This window comes from Sprattus sprattus (genome assembly GCF_963457725.1).
Source record: "Sprattus sprattus genome assembly, chromosome: 5".
Taxonomy (NCBI): domain Eukaryota; kingdom Metazoa; phylum Chordata; class Actinopteri; order Clupeiformes; family Clupeidae; genus Sprattus; species Sprattus sprattus.
In genome coordinates this window covers 42,650,017-42,671,472 of record NC_137924.1, presented here as the reverse complement: position 1 = coordinate 42,671,472, position 21,456 = coordinate 42,650,017, and the positions used below count along the sequence as shown (strand labels likewise).

The following is a 21,456-nucleotide window of genomic DNA, read 5'->3' as shown; positions in this document are numbered from 1 at the left end:
CTGCTAGCAATGTTAAAATGTGAATAAGTCTTTTAGCCTTCTTGTCTAAATTTTTATTGTATTTGGAATATTCTGAATGAAAAAGAAAACCAATTCATTTCAACAAACTGTATCTGTGTCATCTTTGATTTTCTGGATAATAATTATCAATAATTATCAACTTGCTCTTATTGCTTATTGTGAGAAGCTGCAACATTTATGTCCCGTAAGGCACCTCGTAGAATTAGCCTGGGGTACGTTACGTTACCAAGTTCCAGTTTACTCCCGTGAGATCTGTACTGTAAACCAACAGTTGAGTTTTCAGTACGTGTGTAGTAGTGGGATTTGATATGATGATATTGATTTGTCACACCTCCTTATAGTTTAAATAATATAATTAGCATATACATGCATGTTGTATGTGACACATTTTGGATGTGGGTAGGCTAATGTCTGAAGAAACGGAAGAAAACAGATGTAAAGTAGCAGTGAAATGTTAGCACATCATCCACATGGCTCGCTAGCAGTGCTGGTTGTGATAAACCGTGTCTGTCTGGATTAAAATGGAATAGTCCTGCTATCAAGACAACGTTTTAAGGTAGGACGTTTGGTTATTCATTTTGCCCACTGCTGTGGCACATTTACTTGGGCTAATATGGTTTTGTTTTGAAACATTGTCTTCAAAGTGATGGAAGAGTCGCGTTTTTAAAACGGGACGCGAGCAAATGCATTGATTCCAATGGTACGGCGCTAAGCGTGCGCGCCCCTTCTCCACCACGCGTTGCGTCTTTGAAGCGTTTTTTAGGTGCGCTTAAAAGTTGAACTATTCTCAACTTTCCAGCGCAAGGCAGGGAAGCGCACCGCTTCTGTTTTGGCCGCAGCACTTTGCCAAGGCGTTACTGAAGCATTTCTGCCTGAAAAAAGACACGTATGTGTATTTGAGCCCTTATTGGGTCAACATGTTTTTGACGACTTTATGTTTATGAAGTGCCACCCAAAAATGTTATGGCCCACCCGAAGCTGAATTTCTGGCGCCGTGCCTGGTGTGTTGGTTGGTGATGTGGGGGAGGAGGCCATTGGGCAAACCACCCCCCCCCCCCCCTTTAAAAAAAAATCAGATCACCTACGGCTATATTCTATAGGTCTAGGCTTACACTGCAAGTTATAGCCTGCAACTAAACAAGATTATTATCAAAGCAATGGCCCTATAAGAAGAACCAAATCCTGTAACTTGTTTATTTTGGCGACATCAGCAGCACCGTCATAGAACGCTGATGTTTCTGATAGACTACACTCTCCATTGAAATAGAACAGACAAATACAATTAAAATAAAAGTTACATTTATTCAATATAACAAACGCTACTTCCATTATTGATTGATTTGTTTTGATTAAAACACAAAAGTCTTGATTAAGGATTCGTTTTACATTTAGTTTGAGCATTATTACTTGCATGTTTAATTGATTGAATTTACGAGGCAAATTTGACTTATGTAAATTTACCAGGCAAAGGAGGCCACACGCTGGCGCCAGCCCTGGCTGGAAAAGACCCAAAATGCAGTCATGCCATTATTTGCTAATATGAATACCTTTCGTCTCCTCTAGGTTGTTGAGTTATTTGCTCCTTTATCTTAGCAGCCGATGTTCAGCAGAAAACTATGTTGACATAATTAAAAACCAATTTGAGTCTCATGCTAAGCCTCCTCATCAGCAACCTGTGGTTATTTGTTTGGCTGGGCAGGCAATTTATCAAGACACACACACACACACACACACACACACACACACACACACACAGTGTGTATTCACACCCAAAACACTCACATGTGAGAACTCACACATAGGCTACACCAGTGGCGGTCCGTGCATTTCACGACTAGGCCTTCAGCGATGTCCTACACGATGTTAAACTGAGTGAATCCACCTCCTAATACCATCATTACGACGCCATGGCTCTCGAACCATTATATTTATACAGAAAGGCAGTATAAGTGAGCATTGCATCACCTTAACATAGTCGAGTACAACAGACTTTATTAATATTTCCGGAGCATTTAAAATCAATACACCCGTATTAACAATACATTAAGAGTAGTAAACTCAGTTATATGATCGCTTGGACATTACTGTCACAACTTAAAAATAAAAGGCGATTTTCAGGGATTAGTCTACAAAGTTTTCTTAAGTCCACCGAAAGTAGCCTATGTGAGCTTTAACAAGTTTGTCCACTAAACATCGCATTGTCCCACCTGCAAAGCAGTTTCATTAAACTTCCCATCCTCACGATATCCAGTTTTTCTTGAAAGTTCCGTCTTGAAAATGGCGTTGTACTTGTATCAAAAACTGGAATTATCAAGTTGGTGTAAACTAGTTTATTTGAGCTGGTTAATGTAATTATATTTAGTCTTACCAATTGAAACAACTAGCATAATAAGCATTGAAACCGATGTACGTCGTTTTCGCATTAGCCAGCTAAACTGAGCACTGAAGCACTGCACCGGTCTGCCTCAGTATCCAATCAAAGGACGTTTACGTGTCACGTTCAACGCGAGGTAAAGAAATCTTCCGGGCCTTCTAGAAGGCCCAATGTCGCCAACTCGAAATCTGATTGGTTGTCACAACTGTCTGTTTCAGTTCATTCACCTTAAATGAACTGAAACAGCCAGTTGTGATAACCAATCAGATGTACACGGGCCTTCAATGTGAATTCCGAAGGCCTCAGGGAAGATTTCTGTTCTCGGGGAAGATCTCTTGGAGCGTGGCAACACATGATAGCTGAAATATGATTGGATGAAAGCTCTAACATAAATTAACAGCGCTGGAAGCTATGAAATGAAGACAATGGACTATGGGGAATAATTTAATTCATATTTATGAAAAGAAAATATTAAAATTAAATTGATTTTATTACATTTATTTTCTGATGATGTTTAGGCCAGCAGAGAAGGCCTTGAAGGCCCTGACGGACCACCACTGGGCTACACATAATCTTCTAGTTATAAACGAGGCAGATCAGACTTCAAGAGGTGATACACATCCCCCTGCTAGAAAAAAAGAAGCCCCAAGTACTGAGGGCCACACAGATATGATACAGTGATACAAACATTAGCATATTTGTGGACATCACGCTGAAAAAAAGGGCTTTTGGACCAAACAGTGCATTTAAGGTAGCTTGCTTTAGTGGTGCCTCTCAGTCAAAGCAGGGGCAGCTAAAAGCCTTCCCAACCTGCTCGCTGGGACCAAACAGGTGATCGGAAGTTCACCCGAGGACATTTCAGGATAACGCCAGGAAAAACCGTGTTTAAACCAAGAACCTGACCCCCCCCCCCCCCCCCCCGCCCCCCGTTAGCCCGCCGCTCCACTGCGCCGAAGTCATTCTGAGGTCGCTCGAGTCTCACCCATCGCCACTTACATACTGTGGAGCCATCATTACGTCGATTCGAGGAGCGTTGCCTGGGCCTTTGGCAGCATGGGGTCGGGGCTTGGGTTGGTTGAACACCATATGCACCGCTGCATTCAGGATCATCTGTAGTGGTTTCACCACGCATGCCGGCAGGCCCGTTAGGAGGGCGTTGCCGTAGTCAAGGCAGGAACTCACCAAGGTTTGCACCAGCAGCTGGGTGGCATACTGGGTTAGGTAAGGCCTGATTTTGTGGATGTTGTACGGCGCAACGCGGCACAACAGGGAGACAGAGGCAATGTGGTCTGTGAATGTTAGATGGTCATCGATAATGACACCAAGATTGTTTTCTGTTTTGGAGGGAACAAGAGATAAGGAGTCAATTTTGATATCGATGTTGTGGTGGATGGCCTGTTTGACTGGAAAGACCAACAGTTCCGCTTTAGCCAGATTCAGCTGAAGGTAGTGATTCTTCATCCATGTGGATATATCAGAGAGACAATCCGAGATCCGCCCAGACAGTGGTGTCGTCAGAAGGAAAAGACATATTCAGATACACTTCAACACTAACATTTTCAAAACTCAGTTACTCAAACTTCCTCAACCTTCAAAACTCTACCTTCCAACATGCGTCTCTCCTTTGACTTCCAATAAGTGTTTGCCTGCCTGTCTTTGTCTGTCTCCTCACTGGCTTGATTGGTAATCTCCAACACCTGTCTGCTTCCCTTGGCATTCTGGCAAATGACTTGGCCGACCTCTGGAGACCTTTGTAGCCTGTTTTCATGTATTCTCCATCCAACACACGCCCCCGCGGGACACCATCACAGCACACACACTGAGTAACTTTATTTTAGAATGAACATTTGACTGTACACATAGTCACGCTGCACCAAAAAAAAGACGTGACTCATTGATATAAGTGGCTGAACTCTGTTATACCCTAACCTCCTGTACCTGCATGTGAGTCAGCCTTGGTCAAATGTCAGGGTTTTCTCACCAGAGATAATACGATCAAGGGTGACGGTACATTTCACTGGGTGAAATTTTGAATTATTTGTTGCTTTCACCAATCACTGTAAATCTCCCATCACATGGCTCACCCCCTCACCCAGAAAACACAAACTCTCACGGTATGTGATATGACACATTGGGCTGGAGCTGGAGCTGGGTGCTGCGACCAGGCTAACAGAGACAGCCAGGCTTTTAATTTAAGTACACTGCACTTAACATCTCATTATTTTTACTGTCTGTAATTGAATAACTGAAGATTTTATGAGCATGTTATTTGTTGTGCAAGATGAAAATGAGGGCATACAGTATATGTTATTTTGACAGACTTAATACTATTGGGAACTAAATATGTTACTCACTTACTGACTACAGCTGCAGGTATATAGTGTTACCTCTGGAATTAAAATTAAATGATGAATTCTGGTTCTTTTGATGATGGGTAGGATCATAGTGCACAGAACATTCCTTTATTTCTGTGGGAATCGATCGATTTTGTAAATAACCAAGCAACATCTTTCAGCTTGCCATAGTAAAATAACATTGCATTTTATTTGTGAAGCTGTGGCGGGGGATTGTACATGAACACTTGGGGGACCATGACCCAATTCACAACAAGAGAAGATCAACAGACACGTCGGAGGATCAACAGGAGCAGGTCGATTGAAATATCAGTCAGAGAGAAGCAGTTACTATTCACAGGACAGCTGTAAAACATACTTTACCAAACTGCTTAGAAGACACTCCTGAAGTGCATATATAAGGGGACGCTTTTTAAAGACATTAGTTTAGCTGTACATATGAGCCCCATTTCAAATAAATAGCTGTGTCTTTTATATCCGACTGGCTCATTCATTTTCAAATTCAGTGAATTCATAACTCAATTTCTTAATGCTGTTTCCAAACAGATGTGCTCCAGGAGAAGACTGCATGTAAGCGTCCAAAGAATATGAGTGAGAACAAATATAACTATAACTCATCCGTGAGTGCGACTGTACACTGCAATCGGGAACCATTTTCGATCATAAAGAGAGACGTGAGATGAAAAGGGTAACAGGAAATATGGCCAATTGACTATCCATAAAAGAGCCTCATTGCTGAGATATTACTGCGGTGAGAGCTGAGCGATGATTTATTTTCAGTGAAACGGCTCAAGCACGTCCATTTCGTCAATCAAGCACGCATATGCTAAGGCACATGCCGCCAGCTGTCTCGGGTCAATTTCCCAGCAAAAGGTTAATGTTTGGAGAGGACCTGGGTGCTTTCCAGCAATTACCTAAACAGGAAGCAGTGACACAATATGGCAGCGGGGGCTCTTCCTTATTGTGTTATGATTCTGTTGATGTCAAGAAACTTTTTATGTTTGACATATTTTCATCATCATCCATTTTCCATCTCTCTTTCTCTCTCTCACACACACACACACCCACAAACACGCACACAAATCAATCAAGCTAAAACAAAAACGGTGAAAACATCAACAATATTAATTACAGAACAAATGTACAGATTACATTCCTTCCAGCTTAAGGTACAGAAATATCATCAAGCAATTTGCTGCACGCTCACTATGAGCACTCAGCCAAGGCTTCTGTAAAATCAATCTGGACAATTTATGAGACAAACAGATCAAATTACATGCCCTATATTCAAATCCTACCATTGGCTTAAACTAATAAAAGTGCAAGATAAACACTGTCTCCGTCTTCTGAAATGAACACAGATAGCTCAGCGTCGTAAGTAGGTCATACAAACATTCAGTATAGGAAGTACAAATAACTTGGCATTACTTCCCCACCACATTTCTCCTGTTGCCCAAAGCCAGACATCACATACACCATAACACACATACACAATTCTAGGCATGAGTCATAGAGGAGTTGTGTTTTATGTTGTTTAACATCCAAGGACAGAATCAAATTTAATTCAAAGACTACACTCTACCCTTAGAAAACAAAAATATCGCTTGAATAAAGAACTACTTTACAACTATACTGTGTGTGTGTGTGTGTTGTTGTTGTGCATGTGTGTGTGTGTGTATCTAGTGATAGACAGATGTATGGTAGATATTGGGACTGACATGATGGAAGGAATGATGGAGTCTTTACGGAGAAGTAGTCATCCGCCACTGATTATTTGACGTGTATGAATAGGTGTGATAACATAAATGTTCATAAAAAAAAACAACAACAGAGATAATATTTAGAATAAATACATGTATATAATCATTGAAAAAATAATCTCAAACGTTTTGAATTTCATTTTTGCAACTAAGGACTCCATGACCTCATCAAAACATCTCATTATAAGACGAAGGGGAACAAGAGTTAAGGTTACTTGGTCAAGACTCGACAAAATGTTCCAGACTAAATGGTGAAATGGAGGTGATGTACATGGTGAAAGCTGGTGAATGTATGTATAACATGAGCCTACCTTCCTAATGCTCAAGATGCATCTACATACACACCTGAGGAAAAAAAGAGTTATGTATGTACACTCATACTGAGTATAAAGCATCTGGACCCATGGAATAGTTCCTTTAAATTATTAGGAAGTTATTGTTGCTATACTTCATGGACAGAATAGACGCATAGCATGACAGAGCAGTCTATCTTGCTGAAGCTGTTAATGGACTTGTTGTTAACAACTATACAGATTAATGAGCATTTTTACAATACTGAGTACACTTAACTCCACTGCAAGCCCATGGTCACCATACACTGTCACTAAAATACAAAGAACATTTATCTCAGGTGGGATATGCTAAGGGAGAGGCTAGTTTCTTTGATCACAAAGAGGAGGCATTCAGCGCAACTAACGTGACAGTATATGGATGTGATCAGTTTCAAGTGCAACCAACGAGAAGCCGATCAATAGTTCAAAGAATTGCCCTTTTTATCCCATAATAAGAAACAAATATGGACATTGTTTTCACCTCACCAAACTGAAGTCAAACAACCTCCATCTGCCTGAAAGAAAAGCTCTCTCTCTAAAAACAGGTAGCCCTCAAAACGTCAGTGGAAAGGATGTTTCCCGCCCACCTGACGGGTTAAAGGAAAGAGATGGCGCCTCACGGTGGAGGGTGTGAGGGCTGCGGGTGAGGGGTCTCGGGTTCAGGTGGCGTTCTCGCCCGCCTCCTCCAGCAGGTAGTTGAGGGTGATGACAGCGCTGACGAAGTCGCCCAGCTCCACGAAGTCGGCCGTGATGATGTTGATGCCGCTGTCTCCCGGCTGCTGTGAGCGAACCCACTGCATCATGCCAGGCAGGGCCCTAAAGACCACACCCACACACACACACACACACACATTCACACAGAAGCACGTCAACATATCATAGCAACGTTCAAACATATACAAGATGGACATTTCAGTAACATTACTACTGCTCATAGAAAAGACTACCACACCAAAAATGTGTACCGTACAGACAATTCCTTGTAACCATTGCTATGGATACTGGCAATTTCTTACGAAAACATGATAATACCATGAGCCTTATACTATGTACCAAGGCTTTAACAATATATCAAAGCTTTAAATCACATCACTGCATCGCTAAACTGATACTGGGGTTAGCAGGCCTATTTTTAACCTAAAGATGGAGGACTTGCGACAGCATCTTTAGGAGGAGAAAGGAGGAAAAATATGTCACTACTCCCAGGCGCAACTTTGCTGCAAAATCTGGATGGGTCTATGGGTTTAAGAGATGCTACACAGCCTATTCAAACTGACGAGGATGACTCAGTGTTTTGCCATGGAGCTGAAATGAAGACAGCAGGTCCCTGCCGTTAGAACTCGTAGGGGGGTGAGGGTGGCGTGTCGTGACTCTGATCCCATGTCTTCACTCGAATGATTCCGCGCATCCTACTTAATGTGTTGGTCTTCTGCGCCATTAGCTTTAATGGCATGACATTTTGAAATCGGACAAAACATTTTCTGACAGTCAACCAGCTTACAGTGTCAGGCGGTTTCCAAGTGTTACTGGCTCTGCATGTGTGTTTAGGAGAAACAGGAGAGAGAGAGAGATAAAGAGAGAGAGAGAGAGAGAGAGGCAGAGGGAAAGAGAGACGGAGAGGTAGGCAGAAATATAAGGAAAGAGATTCAGAGATGGAGGTTAAGGCAGGGGGAGAAAGAAAATGTGCACCACCCTCTGGACAAGGCTTTGAAGAGCCTTGGTGACTCAGGGTGTCAGCAACCCCCCGAGGCTAATGTTCCACTTACATAGAGCTGAACTAATGCATTAGCTCACCAGACGACACTGCCCTGGCTGCTGGTCACCCGCTGGCATAAACATGCTCACATGAGGTTGCTATCACAATCTGCACATTTCACCAGACTTCAACATGCCGATCATGTCCACGGCAGTGATATCTCGCCAGGTCACCAAATTGAGGCTTCAAGCAAGCGCCTTCTTTGAAAGCATTAAAAAGCAACTCTGTAGAAAACTCTGTAAAATTAACAAATTAATTAGAAAACTGTGTAAATATAAAAAAAAAATTCTTTCAATCTTTATTTAAACATATAATCTTCCACTACCTTTTGCTTCCCTGTGTGTATTTATAAAGTGTACTCCTTGCTGTGTGTACTTAGATGCCAGAAGCCTAAAGCCAAGGTCTTCTCTTTAGTCCATTAGCTGAAGGTAGGTATACTGTATAGCCAATATTGCCATCCTTAGTTAAATCGAGCTATAGCCAAGGGTGACTAATGCATAAAACACAAATTCAGGATTTGTACCATCAGTTGAAACCTTAGTAGTGGTTACTCAAATAGACAACATAATATTAGCCTTGTGTCTCGACTTGCCTCGTGATACCAGTAACTAACTATATTCTAATTATAATTAATTCTAAATATAATTATTAATACTTAAATCCCCTACTCTGCCGATTGTATTGGTGTTCATGAAAAGAATATTTCAACTAATGTGTCTACAGTTCTGAAACCTCAAGATGGTTTACCAAGTCTCTAGGATTAAGAAATAGACATGGAAGTCTTAACCTGAATGAAGCTTTTATTCTTTTGAGGAACATCCAGACTATTTGTTTTTCACTTTCAGTGTAGACTCTCCGTTTGACACTTTAGCCTACAAGCATAAAATTAACACCAATATGTTACATAATGTTCTTAATATCCGTGTGCCTGCACACTTTGTAGCCCAATGACAAACGCTAACATGTCACATGTGTAGGGTAAATACATGTCACATGTGTAGGGTAAATACATCATCCACAAGGAGGTAAACAAAAACTAGGACTACAAGCACATGGCTATGGAGTCCCTATCTATATATCTTCTGTAATTACATAGCATGACAGCTGTTCTGCTACGTCTAAAATATGAAATCAAATGTCAGTTATTCATTGTTAGTATGCAGCACTTATATAAACACCAAACATTTGACTTAGATGAACCACTGGTTGAACTTACCCCCAAGGTACATTTTACCCAACATCTTCAGAAAAGTGCTTTTGTATAGCAAAAGTTTTTTTACGCACTGCCAGTTTATCAACATATGTGATATATAACTTTAAACTGAGATAAATAGGCAAGATTGATCATACCTGGTATGAAAAGAAAAGGCAAAAGAAAATCTTACCACTTCAAGAAAATTGTGTATGGTTGCCCAGATACAAGTCTCACCCCACTCTCCACTATAGTTTAGCTTATGCACATGACTCTATACATATTGGCCACAGACATGACAAAATGTAACACAGATTCAGACTGAATAAACATCAATTGAAACACTGGTTTAGTATGATGCTATTTACTGCTGTTATTAGCATTTTTGTTACGTTTATTTACACTGTTTTGGACGATTTTCTATTTTCCTGTAGCCAGATGGCTGAGCCTGGCGAATACTAGGCATTTATCACATCTTAGGACTGATTATTTTAAGTGTTTTCATCTTGGCTTCACAGTTAATATGAACAAAGATTAAAAAAGGTTATTAACTTTAATTTGCCATCTTAGTGAATATAAGACACTCTCTTATCAGTTGCCAAATAAAATGAACAAAAGATGGTTGCACCTGCCTGAGTAGTTGGCCAGATGCAATCTGGCTAATTACAAAGCAGCTGTCTGTTAATTGATAGAACGTTTATAATCATTGTGTGTTGCACTTGCTTAACCAAGGCCATGTTACAAATAACACATTTCTTTCAGCAGACCTCAAATTAGTTACTGTCAAATAAAAAGCTGCAAAGAACATGGCTGAAATGGCATAGGCTGCAAATGGTGCGATTCATCTTTAGTTAAGCTGGAGGACAAACTAGTGCAGTGTGTTCTATGACTTGAACAAATTAGCGAGGAATTAGAGGAAGGTTGTTAATTATAAATGGCTAACTGTATTAGCCCCGGTAATCACCAAAGAGGGTGTGGAACACATCATTTCCTTATTCATTACTCCAGTAGCTACTTTCCAGTATGTTTTCCTCATCTTTTTATTTTCCCCTTTTTGGGGGGATTTAGGAGATACTTCTGTCCACCCAACCCTATTTCACAAAACAACAAATAGTCACTCAGGTGGAAGGGTGAAGAGTGAGTCAAAATGGAGATGAGCGAAGAGCTGCATGAGACTTAATTCAAAACTGAATCAACTGCTGCATCATTTGCCTCACAGTAATGTGACAAAGAAAAAGAACAATTACATTTGATACAACTGTATGTTCCTTAAATTAAACTCATGTCAATGACCCCAGCTCTACTGAGAGGCACCAGACATCCTTCAACAGCACATACATAACTGGCATCAATTGTCCTTTGATGAATCAGATACCTTTCTTAATTTTGTACCTCATGTTCTTTTTGTCCTAAAATACATACAAAATATACTTCCAGACATGTATCCAGGTGAAGGTAATCATTGATTAAACAGTGTTTAACAGTTTCATATATTTTCTAGAAGATAACGTTTTAACAGGAACTGTTATCTACATAACTAGTGATTCTGTCTGTGACATTAGTGTATTGGCGACTGCATGTCTTCTAAATATTATTGGTCAGGTGGAGCAAGTGTCTGGAGGAGAGGTTAGCAAAATGAGTCAGTCAGTATTCTGAGCAACCTACCAAACAAAAGCAGTGAAAGCAGGAAGGCAAAGCGTCCCCGTCTGCCTACCTTTCTGTGATGGTCTCCCGCAGTCCACTGGCCACCCCTTTCATAACAGTGCTGGCCTTGGGGGTCAGCACCATCTGGGATACGAAGAAGGTCCCTTTGTGCCGACGGTCGGTCACCGACGTCTGCAGGAACTGGATGAGCTTATCTGGGTCGGTGGTGTTGGCCCAGGGCGAAGGCATCATCTGGCCGGGCCACAGGAAGGGCACCTCCAGGGCCATGGGGTTGTGGTAGAAGACCAGCACCTGGTACTCCTTTTCCCAGAGGTACTCGAGGCTCACCTCCTGGGCGAAGATGACCGGGCAGAGGCGGTCACCGAAGACGGTGCGCAGCATCTGCACCAGCTTCTCGTGGTGGAAGTTCTGCATGCCGTAGAAGTGGTTGAAGTCCAAGAAGACAACCTCGCGGGCGTGCGAGGCCAGGAAAGTGCTGATCTGCTCCAGGCCCTCGCGCACCGTGGCGCTGAAGAGGCCGTGGGCGAAGAAGAGCTCGTTGTCAGGGTCGCGCGGCTTGGTGGAGATTCGCAGGTCGAAGAAGCGGACGCCGGCGTCCAGCTGGCTGGAGAAGTTCATGGTTTGCGTGGCCAGCCACTTGCGCATCAGCTTCTTGGCCACCGTGCCGAACACGGAGACGAAGTTTTGCACCGTGTCTGGCTGCTCAGGACCCACGGGAGAGGCCTCATCAATGTAGAAGCTAAAGGAATCGTGGGAACCTAGAGAGAAATAGTGCATATACAATACATTAAGCATTTGTATGATAACATTTACATTCATGAAGATTAATGAACCTACAATGAACACATGAATAAATAAAACCACACTTATGATGATAGCCAGGATTACCAAAGTATTCTCCTGAGGTCCTGAGATAACTACTCATAATGTTTCATGTTCAAAATACATTAGCTAGGAAAGACTGAGAAAAGACCCTGATATAGTCCTACAAGCACCTTACTATCACAGTAATGAGTTATAACAGATCTGTCATTTGTGGTCAAATTTCAGTGAGCAGTGCCAACTGAGACCACTTAATCTATATGCACAGTGTAATAATGTTGTAATGATAATATCCAACCTGCAATTAGCAAATCATAATTTCCTGTCTTAACTGCAAAATAGTTTGTGACTTGGGATGGTCCAGTGGTTGAATTGTGTTCATTGATTCTGGGATGTACATTTTTCAAACTGTATTCAATGTACTGCCCATCAACCAACAAATGGCCTTTTACTATTCACTACAAAATGTCAAATTCAACACATTCCATTAGAAATTATGATCTTTAGAAAATTAGATGTCTTTCATTTATTGGTACTAAAAGATTGCACAGATTTATGAAGGGAAAAAAAAGCTGCTAAACTTCTCCACAGGTTTATCACACATTATCAAACCAAATAAAGATTAGTCTGTTCTCCATCTCTCAATAAACCTTTTAGTAGGTCACTCTTTGAGGCCTTTGACATTAGCCAATACCTTTCAAAAAATGAAAACCCAATAGAACCTGATAGAGCCTGGTCGCATTACAAACACAACTGCACAGGGGTCACTACTAAAGATCTGTGAGTGTCCCCGAACTAGATCTACTTGAGACGCTCCACTGGCAACGCTAGAGAGGGACACTTCAATGACCTTCTGAGAAACAAACAAACCAATTCCGCCAGAGCGCTTTCGAGAACTCCCTAGGTCGTAAAAGCAGATATTCGAAAATGTCACATAATGCAGCCTGATGTCAAACTAAGTGTACGTCAAGGGGGCAGCACGGGGGACGGAATAACAAACGAGGAAGGACGTGTGGAGAAGGGCTCCAAGCTTGGGGCAAATTTCGGCAGCTCGTCCAGTGAGATGAAAGGGAGCGGCGAAAGGAAACAGCCGTGTCTAATAATCTGCTTCATCACAGATCATTACCACCCCGCCCACTCATTTCCTGCTAGCACACTAGACAAACGGCCATTTGCCTGAGCAGACAATTCTTAGACCCATCCATCTTGGGTTCCCTCAGTCTGTCTGTCTGTCTGTCTCTCTCTTTCTCTTTCCCTCTCAGTCTTTTTTTTTTTTTAGCTCACCATTACTCTCCTCTCACACTCCCTGAAAGGTCACTGACTGCGGTTTTTCACTTCTGGCACTGCACTCAAACTGACATCTTCCTTTTTTTTATACCGTCACAAAATCTGGGAAAGTCTGCCAAGTCATTGTGTGAAAGTTGATCAATGCCACGACACAAAGGAAGGGTGACTACATACAGTATGTGTCCAAGGGCCAAAGGCGAATACAGCCACGTTAATTCGAAACACGCAGACATGAGCAGACCATAACTACATAGCTGAAATCTGGCTTGCTGTATAGCCTGTAACACTTCACTCGCTAATGGTGTCTCTTATGACACTAACCATGTCAAATCCCCAGGCCTACATGTGCACCTGGCTTCTGTGCTTGGAGATTCATGTGGACAGAGAGCATCAGAGTTATAGAAGTCTGTCATTTACCGTCAGTTTCTCTCTCTCTCTCTTTCATTCAACAACACGACGCACAGATGGATATCTCACTGCCTGAGTGGGGACCATGAGTGAATCAGCCTTTCAAGATGGTGACTTTGCCATGACCTTGAAATTTCAAGTCCTGGTCACTTTATCGCCTCCATTTATGGGGAGACAGGAACAATTCACTCGCTTTGGTGGTTCAAATGTAAGATTGATGGATGGAGAAAAGAACGGAAGGATGAGCTGAAAAGCCCTAAAATCTGTCAAGAAAAATTCTGGGTTATTGTTGGGCCACATACAAAAGCAAGACACTTCTGAACCACATTTCTCACTAACATCAGCAAGATACATTCCAAATAAACACAAAAGGTAGATGAAGGTCGTACACATACAAGTTCCCACAAACTCCCCTTCATACACACACTTTTGTATCTCTCTCTGTTGAACAATACAGCTACCCATGTAGAGTTTGAGCTTTTAAAGCTTTAGTCTTCTTGAGGAACATTTCTTAAATCAAAAATCCTACCTGGCATATAATCAGTTCAAGGGACAAGCTTTTCAGCGCAGGGCTGTCATGCTGTTAGACATTCAGAAAATAGAGCCCTGAGCAAAAGGACATTTCTACATGACACGATCACTTAACGGTCATTAATGGTCCGGCAGTGGCCCCATCATGCTCTCAGCTCGTCTGTGGCTAGCCATTGAAATCCAGGAGAATGATTTGTCTGGACAATGACTGGGAAACATCTCTCAGACAGAGAGAGAGAGAGAGAGAGAGAGAGAGAGAGAGAGAGAGAGAGAGAGAGAGAGAGGGAGGGAGAGCACAGTTTGTTTACAGTACCTATAGAAAAAGCCCTACAGCCGTTATTCTTCTCCTAAAAGCCATGTCAGATGCAAGGACGTCGGTGTCCACCTGCAGGCAAACAAATGACATGGCAGAGCTCTGGAAGGAGGGATATTTAATGAGGTAGAGGACTGACCTTGCCTGAGGTACTGTTCCACTGGCTGCAACACTGCCATGCATAGAACTGTGTGATGGGGCTACTGTTGTTTGGTGGTACATGAGTATGTTTGCATGTGTATGTATTTGTACGGTGAGTAGTCAATAAGCATTTTGGATATTTCCTGGCTCATATATAACATGTGAACAAAGAACAGTACAAATGTTATGATAACAGCAAGGTCAAAAAATGACAGAGGTGGATAGGGTAGAACTAGGTTCCAAAAAACAGCAGCAACAACAACAAGAACAACAACCTTTGATGGTGCTCTGAAAAACAATCCCAGAATCATGTGAGCCTCATCCTCAGGCCCTCCACCATTCAAACCTGCCAGCAACGCCTTCACAGACAAAGTGCAATTTCTCTGTGACAGCTTATAAAACATCAAAACATAGCTGCATTTAAAGCACTTAAAAGCCTGCAGCCAAAGTTTGTATGCAAATTACTTTTCTTACAACCATACAGACATTAAAAAAGGCAGATCAAGCTAAAATCATAGCACCACTTTGGAAAATGACACTGCTTTCGACCAACACAAAGTGCGCTCTCCATCTCCACCTGATTTTTGGTTTGTTTATCGGCTCTGTGGTTTGCATTAAATGTTCCTCTCATCTTCCTCAGACTCCATGCGGAGTATGAGAAAGCACTCACAGCCAGCAGAAGGGATTAATTTCGGAGAAACCAGCAATGCCAACTGACAGACTCTAGCTGATTATTAGCAAAGGAGCCGTAAATCTTTCAAGAGAAAAAAAAATTCCAATACTTTTGCCACTAATGGTAAAAGCTCCACGGAGAAATTCTACTCACTTGATAAGTCAAGAATTTAAGAGCATTTCAGACACAACAGTATGGGATCAATTTAGTGACAAAGGAATTTACAAATACCCTGTGCTTTGCAAACAAACAGAATGGGAATTAATGCTCCATGATTTGCAAATATGCACACCATGCTTTGCAAATACAGAACACACCTCTCAAACAAACACAGTTTGCTTTGCAAATGCAAGACACATCTATTAAAAAAAAGAAAAATGCTACTTGTAAACAAATAAAGGACATGTTCTACAAGCGTACACAAAGAATGTCAATAAATAACCGTGTGACTGAAATTTTCTTTTAATTTAAATATGAGGTATGATTATAGGATATATGAATTTATCTTTCTGTGACCTCCGTAACCATTTTTAGACAGGAGATAATTACTGAGAAGCTAAAGATGTGCTTTACAAACAACTTTTGCTATAAAACAGTGGGAAGTGTTGTAAAACTTCAACAGTCCCAAAGGTACTGTATCAACAATACCAAAGCAGCCTGTCCTACACTATTAACACAATATAAAATATCATAGTGTTCATACCCTAATGTTTACACCTTTCCCAAAAGCAAAGAGAACACAACACTATGCTCACATGTATTGGTGAGAAAATTACTAACATATACCTAATTAACGGTTTATGTCAACTATGGCGTTCACCAATTGCTGTTGATCACATTTTCTCTCTGTAGCCTACTGTAGATATGCTTGGGCCTGTTTGTGTTCATTCAGACACAGTGGCAGGTATAATACATTTTGACAGTGCAAATGAAGATGTGTTTCAATGTATAGATCTTAAGGGGAAATTAATGACTAAATATAGGTGCAAGCAGCAATGAGGGCTCAAATTGCCATGGAAACTTGATGTCATTATGTCAAGAACATGGTTGTTAGCACTCACAGCAAGTTTCAATGTCAACTGACCAACGATTGGAAGTGATATGAGCCCCCCTGCATTTTGGTGTCAATACATCAAAACGATGCTGAAATATGGCCTCACCTGCTGTTTAACTACCGATTTTAATTGGCTGAGGTCTTTAGATCACCTGTTGCAAATTTGGCGAAATTAAACATTTCAAGGCTCTTTTTACTCCCTCTCTCTCTATAATTTCTTTATAGTTGCAAAATATCTTCAGTTACTTCTTACAGTGAATTCTTAGTGAACTGTTGGTGGGTTGAAGAAAGAGGTTTACAGGTACACTCATCTGCCCTTGTTTGCCAAACGTGGCCTTGCATTAATGTGTTACATGTGAGACTCAAAGTGAATGGGACTGAAATAGCCTCTGTGAATGCAACTACAAAATGTCTCCAAAGGCCACCTGTTTGTATTTCCCCTTTTCCAAGCTTAAGCCTGAGAAAGCCAGGCCAACAAGACCTTACCAGAGTGATCAGCAACTGTTGTCACCTCATCTGACTCACCCCTCTCATAGGAGCACAGAGTGGTCTGAATGACCTGGGCAGTCGTCTGCTTCACTCCTCGTCAGACAAAGTGGGAGCAAGGGCATTGAAAGGACTGCACACAGGTAACCTGTGACAGGTTGGTGGCTTCCTGTGCAGTATTGTATAGATGTTGCTATTGGTGATAAGCGCCTCATTCCACACACGCAAGCACACATGCACACACACAAAAGTCATTATGCACACGCACACATACAAAAGTCATTACACACACGCATACATGCACACACACAAAACTCATTACACACACACACACATACAAAAGTCATTACACACACGCATACATGCACACACACAAAACTCATTACACACACGCATACATGCACACAAACAAAACTCATGCACACTTAACAACTGACAAATGAATGTGGACGTGGGGGAGAGGCTTGTTTGTTGAAATAGTACAGTACAATAGCCTAGTTCTTAATTAGTCGTGTTCAAAAGCTGTAAAATGCCAATATTGCTGCCTGTAGTCAAGAAGGACTACTCTCTAAAACATAACAACAAGCAGTACGGTATCTCTGCGTTGAAATGTGACGTGTGTGTGTGTGTGTGTGTGTGTGTGTGTGTGTGTGTGTGTGTGTGTGTGTGTATGTGTGTGTGTGTGTGTGTATGTGTGTGTGTATGTGTGTGTGTGTGTGTGTGTGTGTGTGTGTGTGTGTGTGTGTGTGTGTATGTGTGTGTGTGTGTGTGTATGTGTGTGTGTATGTGTGTGTGTGTGTGTGTGTGTGTGTGTGTGTGTGTGTGTGTGTGTGTGTGTGTGTGTGTGTGTGTGTGTGTGTGTGTGTGTGTGTGTGTGTGTGTGTGTGTGTGTGTGTGTGTGTGTGTGTGTGTGTGTGTGTGTGTGTGTGTGTGTGTGTGTGTGTGTGTGTGTGTGTGTGTGTGTGTGTGTATGTGTGTGTGTGTGTGTGTGTGTGTGTGTGTGTGTGTGTGTGTGTGTGTATGTGTGTTTGCAAGCACAAGGGGCACACCACAGGGATCCACCTGCAGCTCCAGTCATGGAAACATCCCTCACACTTGGGCTCAGGGGACTGCAGTGTGTGTGTGTGTGTGTGTGTGTGTGTGTGTGTGTGTGTGTGTGTGTGTGTGTGTGTGTGTGTGTGTGTGTGTGTGGGTAAGCAGTATCACTTTGATTAAATGAATGGCTCAAACCCATTGGGCACCCCACACAGGCTTACCTGACCATACTGACCACTAAAACACTGAGTTCTAATTAAATAATACCACCTGATTATTGGTGGAACGTTTTTTGATTGAATGACATATTTCCCTTGGTTTTCAAGGTGTGTCCTAGTTTATTTAGTATTTTGTTCAGTGATAATGTTTTGAGCCATGGCTAGACACAGTTAATGACTCATAACACTGGTGTGGTGAGAAATCAGTGACAGTGGCGCTTAATCAGGATTTATAATCACTGCAGAGCTCTAGGGAGAGCTGGACCTGCTGATTGGTCACCTCTTCACTTCTCTCCTCCTGCCAGTAACTAGAGATCAGAGAATCAGAGATTTTTTACAAATAATCTACTATACATATGTACTATTAGGAACCAATTCATGCTATACATAATTACATGCTACCAAAACTATTATAGGCCTATGTAGATGCAGCATCCCAAAGACAGCATGTTAAATTAAGGCATATCTATATGCAAGATGCTGTCCTCTAAAAATGACTGAAATGAATGTGATGTATGACTGTAATGGCCCAGCTATACTGCCTTCAACCTATAATCTGCAAGACATCAGGCTATTCTAACATTTACATCTCTTAACAATTCCTGCACACTACCAGATAAATCAAGTTTTGAGCCGTGCCGTTTCAAAACTGATACTTTGTATTTTAACCATACTGTCAGATCAGAGATATGAACAGGCCGTGCAGGCACCAAACTAGGTGTATAGGTTCCTGAACTGGGAAAGATCTCACATAATTGTAACTACCTACATATGACTCTACGGGCACACTAACATTGACTCTAACATTTACGTTTGGGCTCATATCTCGAAAACCATATGGGTTAAAATTCGTTTTTCCTCTGATTCCTTGAAAGCTGGCCAAATCTAACACACTCCCACTCATTTCAGCCCCTTAACTTTCAAGCCACTTAAAAAAAACTGAAAGTTGTTCAAAGATCTTCATGAAACGTTATAGGCTCATTCATAATGACACATAGAAGCCATTTACCAAATATGTTACAAATACAGGAGGCCACAAGGGGGGGCTATAATAATCACATTACATAATTTCAGTTAGTGCATGATTTGGGACAAAGCTTCTTCTTTCCTCTGATTCTTTATAATTCCTGAAAATAAAACAAGCCTATAGCTGCCTATTTCCACTCCCAACATCTCAAAGTTATGGGCTAATTAAACTTCAAGGCGCCGCCCCCATTGACTCTATGGCCAAGTGTGAATCTTGATACACTTAATGACCATCACATTTCTTGGAAGCACATCAAATTTTGTGAACTTTCAAAATCCATGGGGGTGATTTAACTGAAACATTACAGTATATTAAGAACCACTTAAGCTATACATTTAACATTTTGTGTGGTTGTACTTAGCAACTTCTGCTAATATGTCATGAAGTAGGCTAGGCCTGTCAACTGGTTTGATCAACAAAAATTGCTGCCAATGGGCAATCACATTTCAGCAGTCCATATTTCCTAGTGCGAATGGCTGCTTATGAAATTGAAGGCAAGTGTCACAACTCACTATAATGGTGATATTGCAAAATTTTGAAATTAGAATTTTGTTTGTCAAGAAACGTTTACTCTACAATGTTCAAATGTTGTGGTCTATTTGACTACATTTTTTAAACAGTTTCTACAATTCCACCTCTTATTTATCCTCCTTAAGCCACTGAACCACTTCTAATTCCATCATTGGTTGCGACACCTGCGATTTAGCTTGGACCCCGATGAATGATCACCGCTTGCGGTAATTTGTTATTTATATTATAGGCTTGCCTAGGACAACATAAAAAAGGTTTTGGAGTCTCTGACAGTCGCTGCTAAAAACCTAAAACTTCGAGACAAAATGTCTCGCAGTGTTTAAAAGAAAAAACTTTTCATTCTGTTGGAACCGTCGGACAGGAAAAATGCAACTAGAGCTCAAACCAAATCCATTGCTCTCAACGGAATCCAGAGCAATATAAACCCAGGGAAATTGTAATTTTCATATAGAGCGTCCAGTACGCAGCCAGGCTGCCACGCATCAAGGAATGACATTCATTTTGAATGATTCAATAACGCTGCCCTTCCATCTGTCGCTCCTTTGCGGTTTAAAAACATATTTGGAGTGAATTAACGGACTGCCACCAGAACAAGCACCGGCGTTTTAAGCAGCTTTAATCGCCCATGTGTTCTGTTCTACTGCGACTTATAGGCTACTCCACGTTCATAACCCCTAAGCAACAAGTGTCATGTTCAATTGCAGTCATGTTTGATGTACCAGACAAAAATAGCCACGTAAATACGGACCACCACTTACCTGCTTTCAACCACTTTCAGTTATCTCAATATTTTCCTTATAACGGTCTCAAAACGCAAACTGGTAAGCAATTTGATGCTTATAAACATTTGTGCTTAAGTAGCATCCACAGGTATACCTACGCAAAAAAAACAACAGTATTTCTCGGTGATAACCCGCTATTACACTTTCAAGCCTCTTTCGCGCCTTCGCCAAACGGAGGAACTCTCACCGGGTATAGCCAGGTTAGTCAGAGGGACGTTGTGAAGGTTCTCCGGCAAACTTGCCATCCAGTCTGCAAGGCGGAGTTCATTCTTCCCATGAGACGAAGCCATGCTGTCCGATGCTCCGTTTACCCGTTGCTCATAAGCTGAATGATCTTGCAGAGCATCTCTTCTGTGGAACGGGACCGAGCGGCGGGTTCACAGCACCAGTGGAGCCACACCCCCAAGCCGGCGCCCATGGATACATGTTTAACATGGTTCAACATGGTCACTTTGAAACGGTTTCTATTTTAATTTGCCTTGATGACCAGTTGTCTGTCTATTGCACCACACTGGCACCAATGAGTTTTGTTGATTCGTTTGATGTCATTCATGGTATTATTTGTGATCCAAGCCAACGAGTTACAATGTGCATATCTCCATTTCAAACGGGTTTTCCTCTTCTTTTTTTGGAATACACACATTTTTGTAATCAACCTGTTTTAGGAATCTATTTGGTAAACACATTTATGAAT

At 41.6% G+C, this 21,456-nt stretch overlaps 1 protein-coding gene across 1 annotated transcript; it reads right to left on the bottom strand.

Moving 5' to 3' along the window:
• Positions 1 to 7,500: 7,500 nt before the first annotated feature.
• On the bottom strand, positions 7,501 to 21,052 carry plcxd3 (phosphatidylinositol-specific phospholipase C, X domain containing 3; the record flags this gene model as incomplete). Its single annotated transcript, XM_080839490.1, has 3 exons — positions 7,501 to 7,657; positions 11,504 to 12,212; positions 20,950 to 21,052. The coding sequence occupies 3 exons, from the start codon at positions 21,050 to 21,052 to the stop codon at positions 7,501 to 7,503; spliced, it is 969 nt and encodes a 322-aa protein (XP_080695616.1).
• Positions 21,053 to 21,456: the final 404 nt, after the last annotated feature.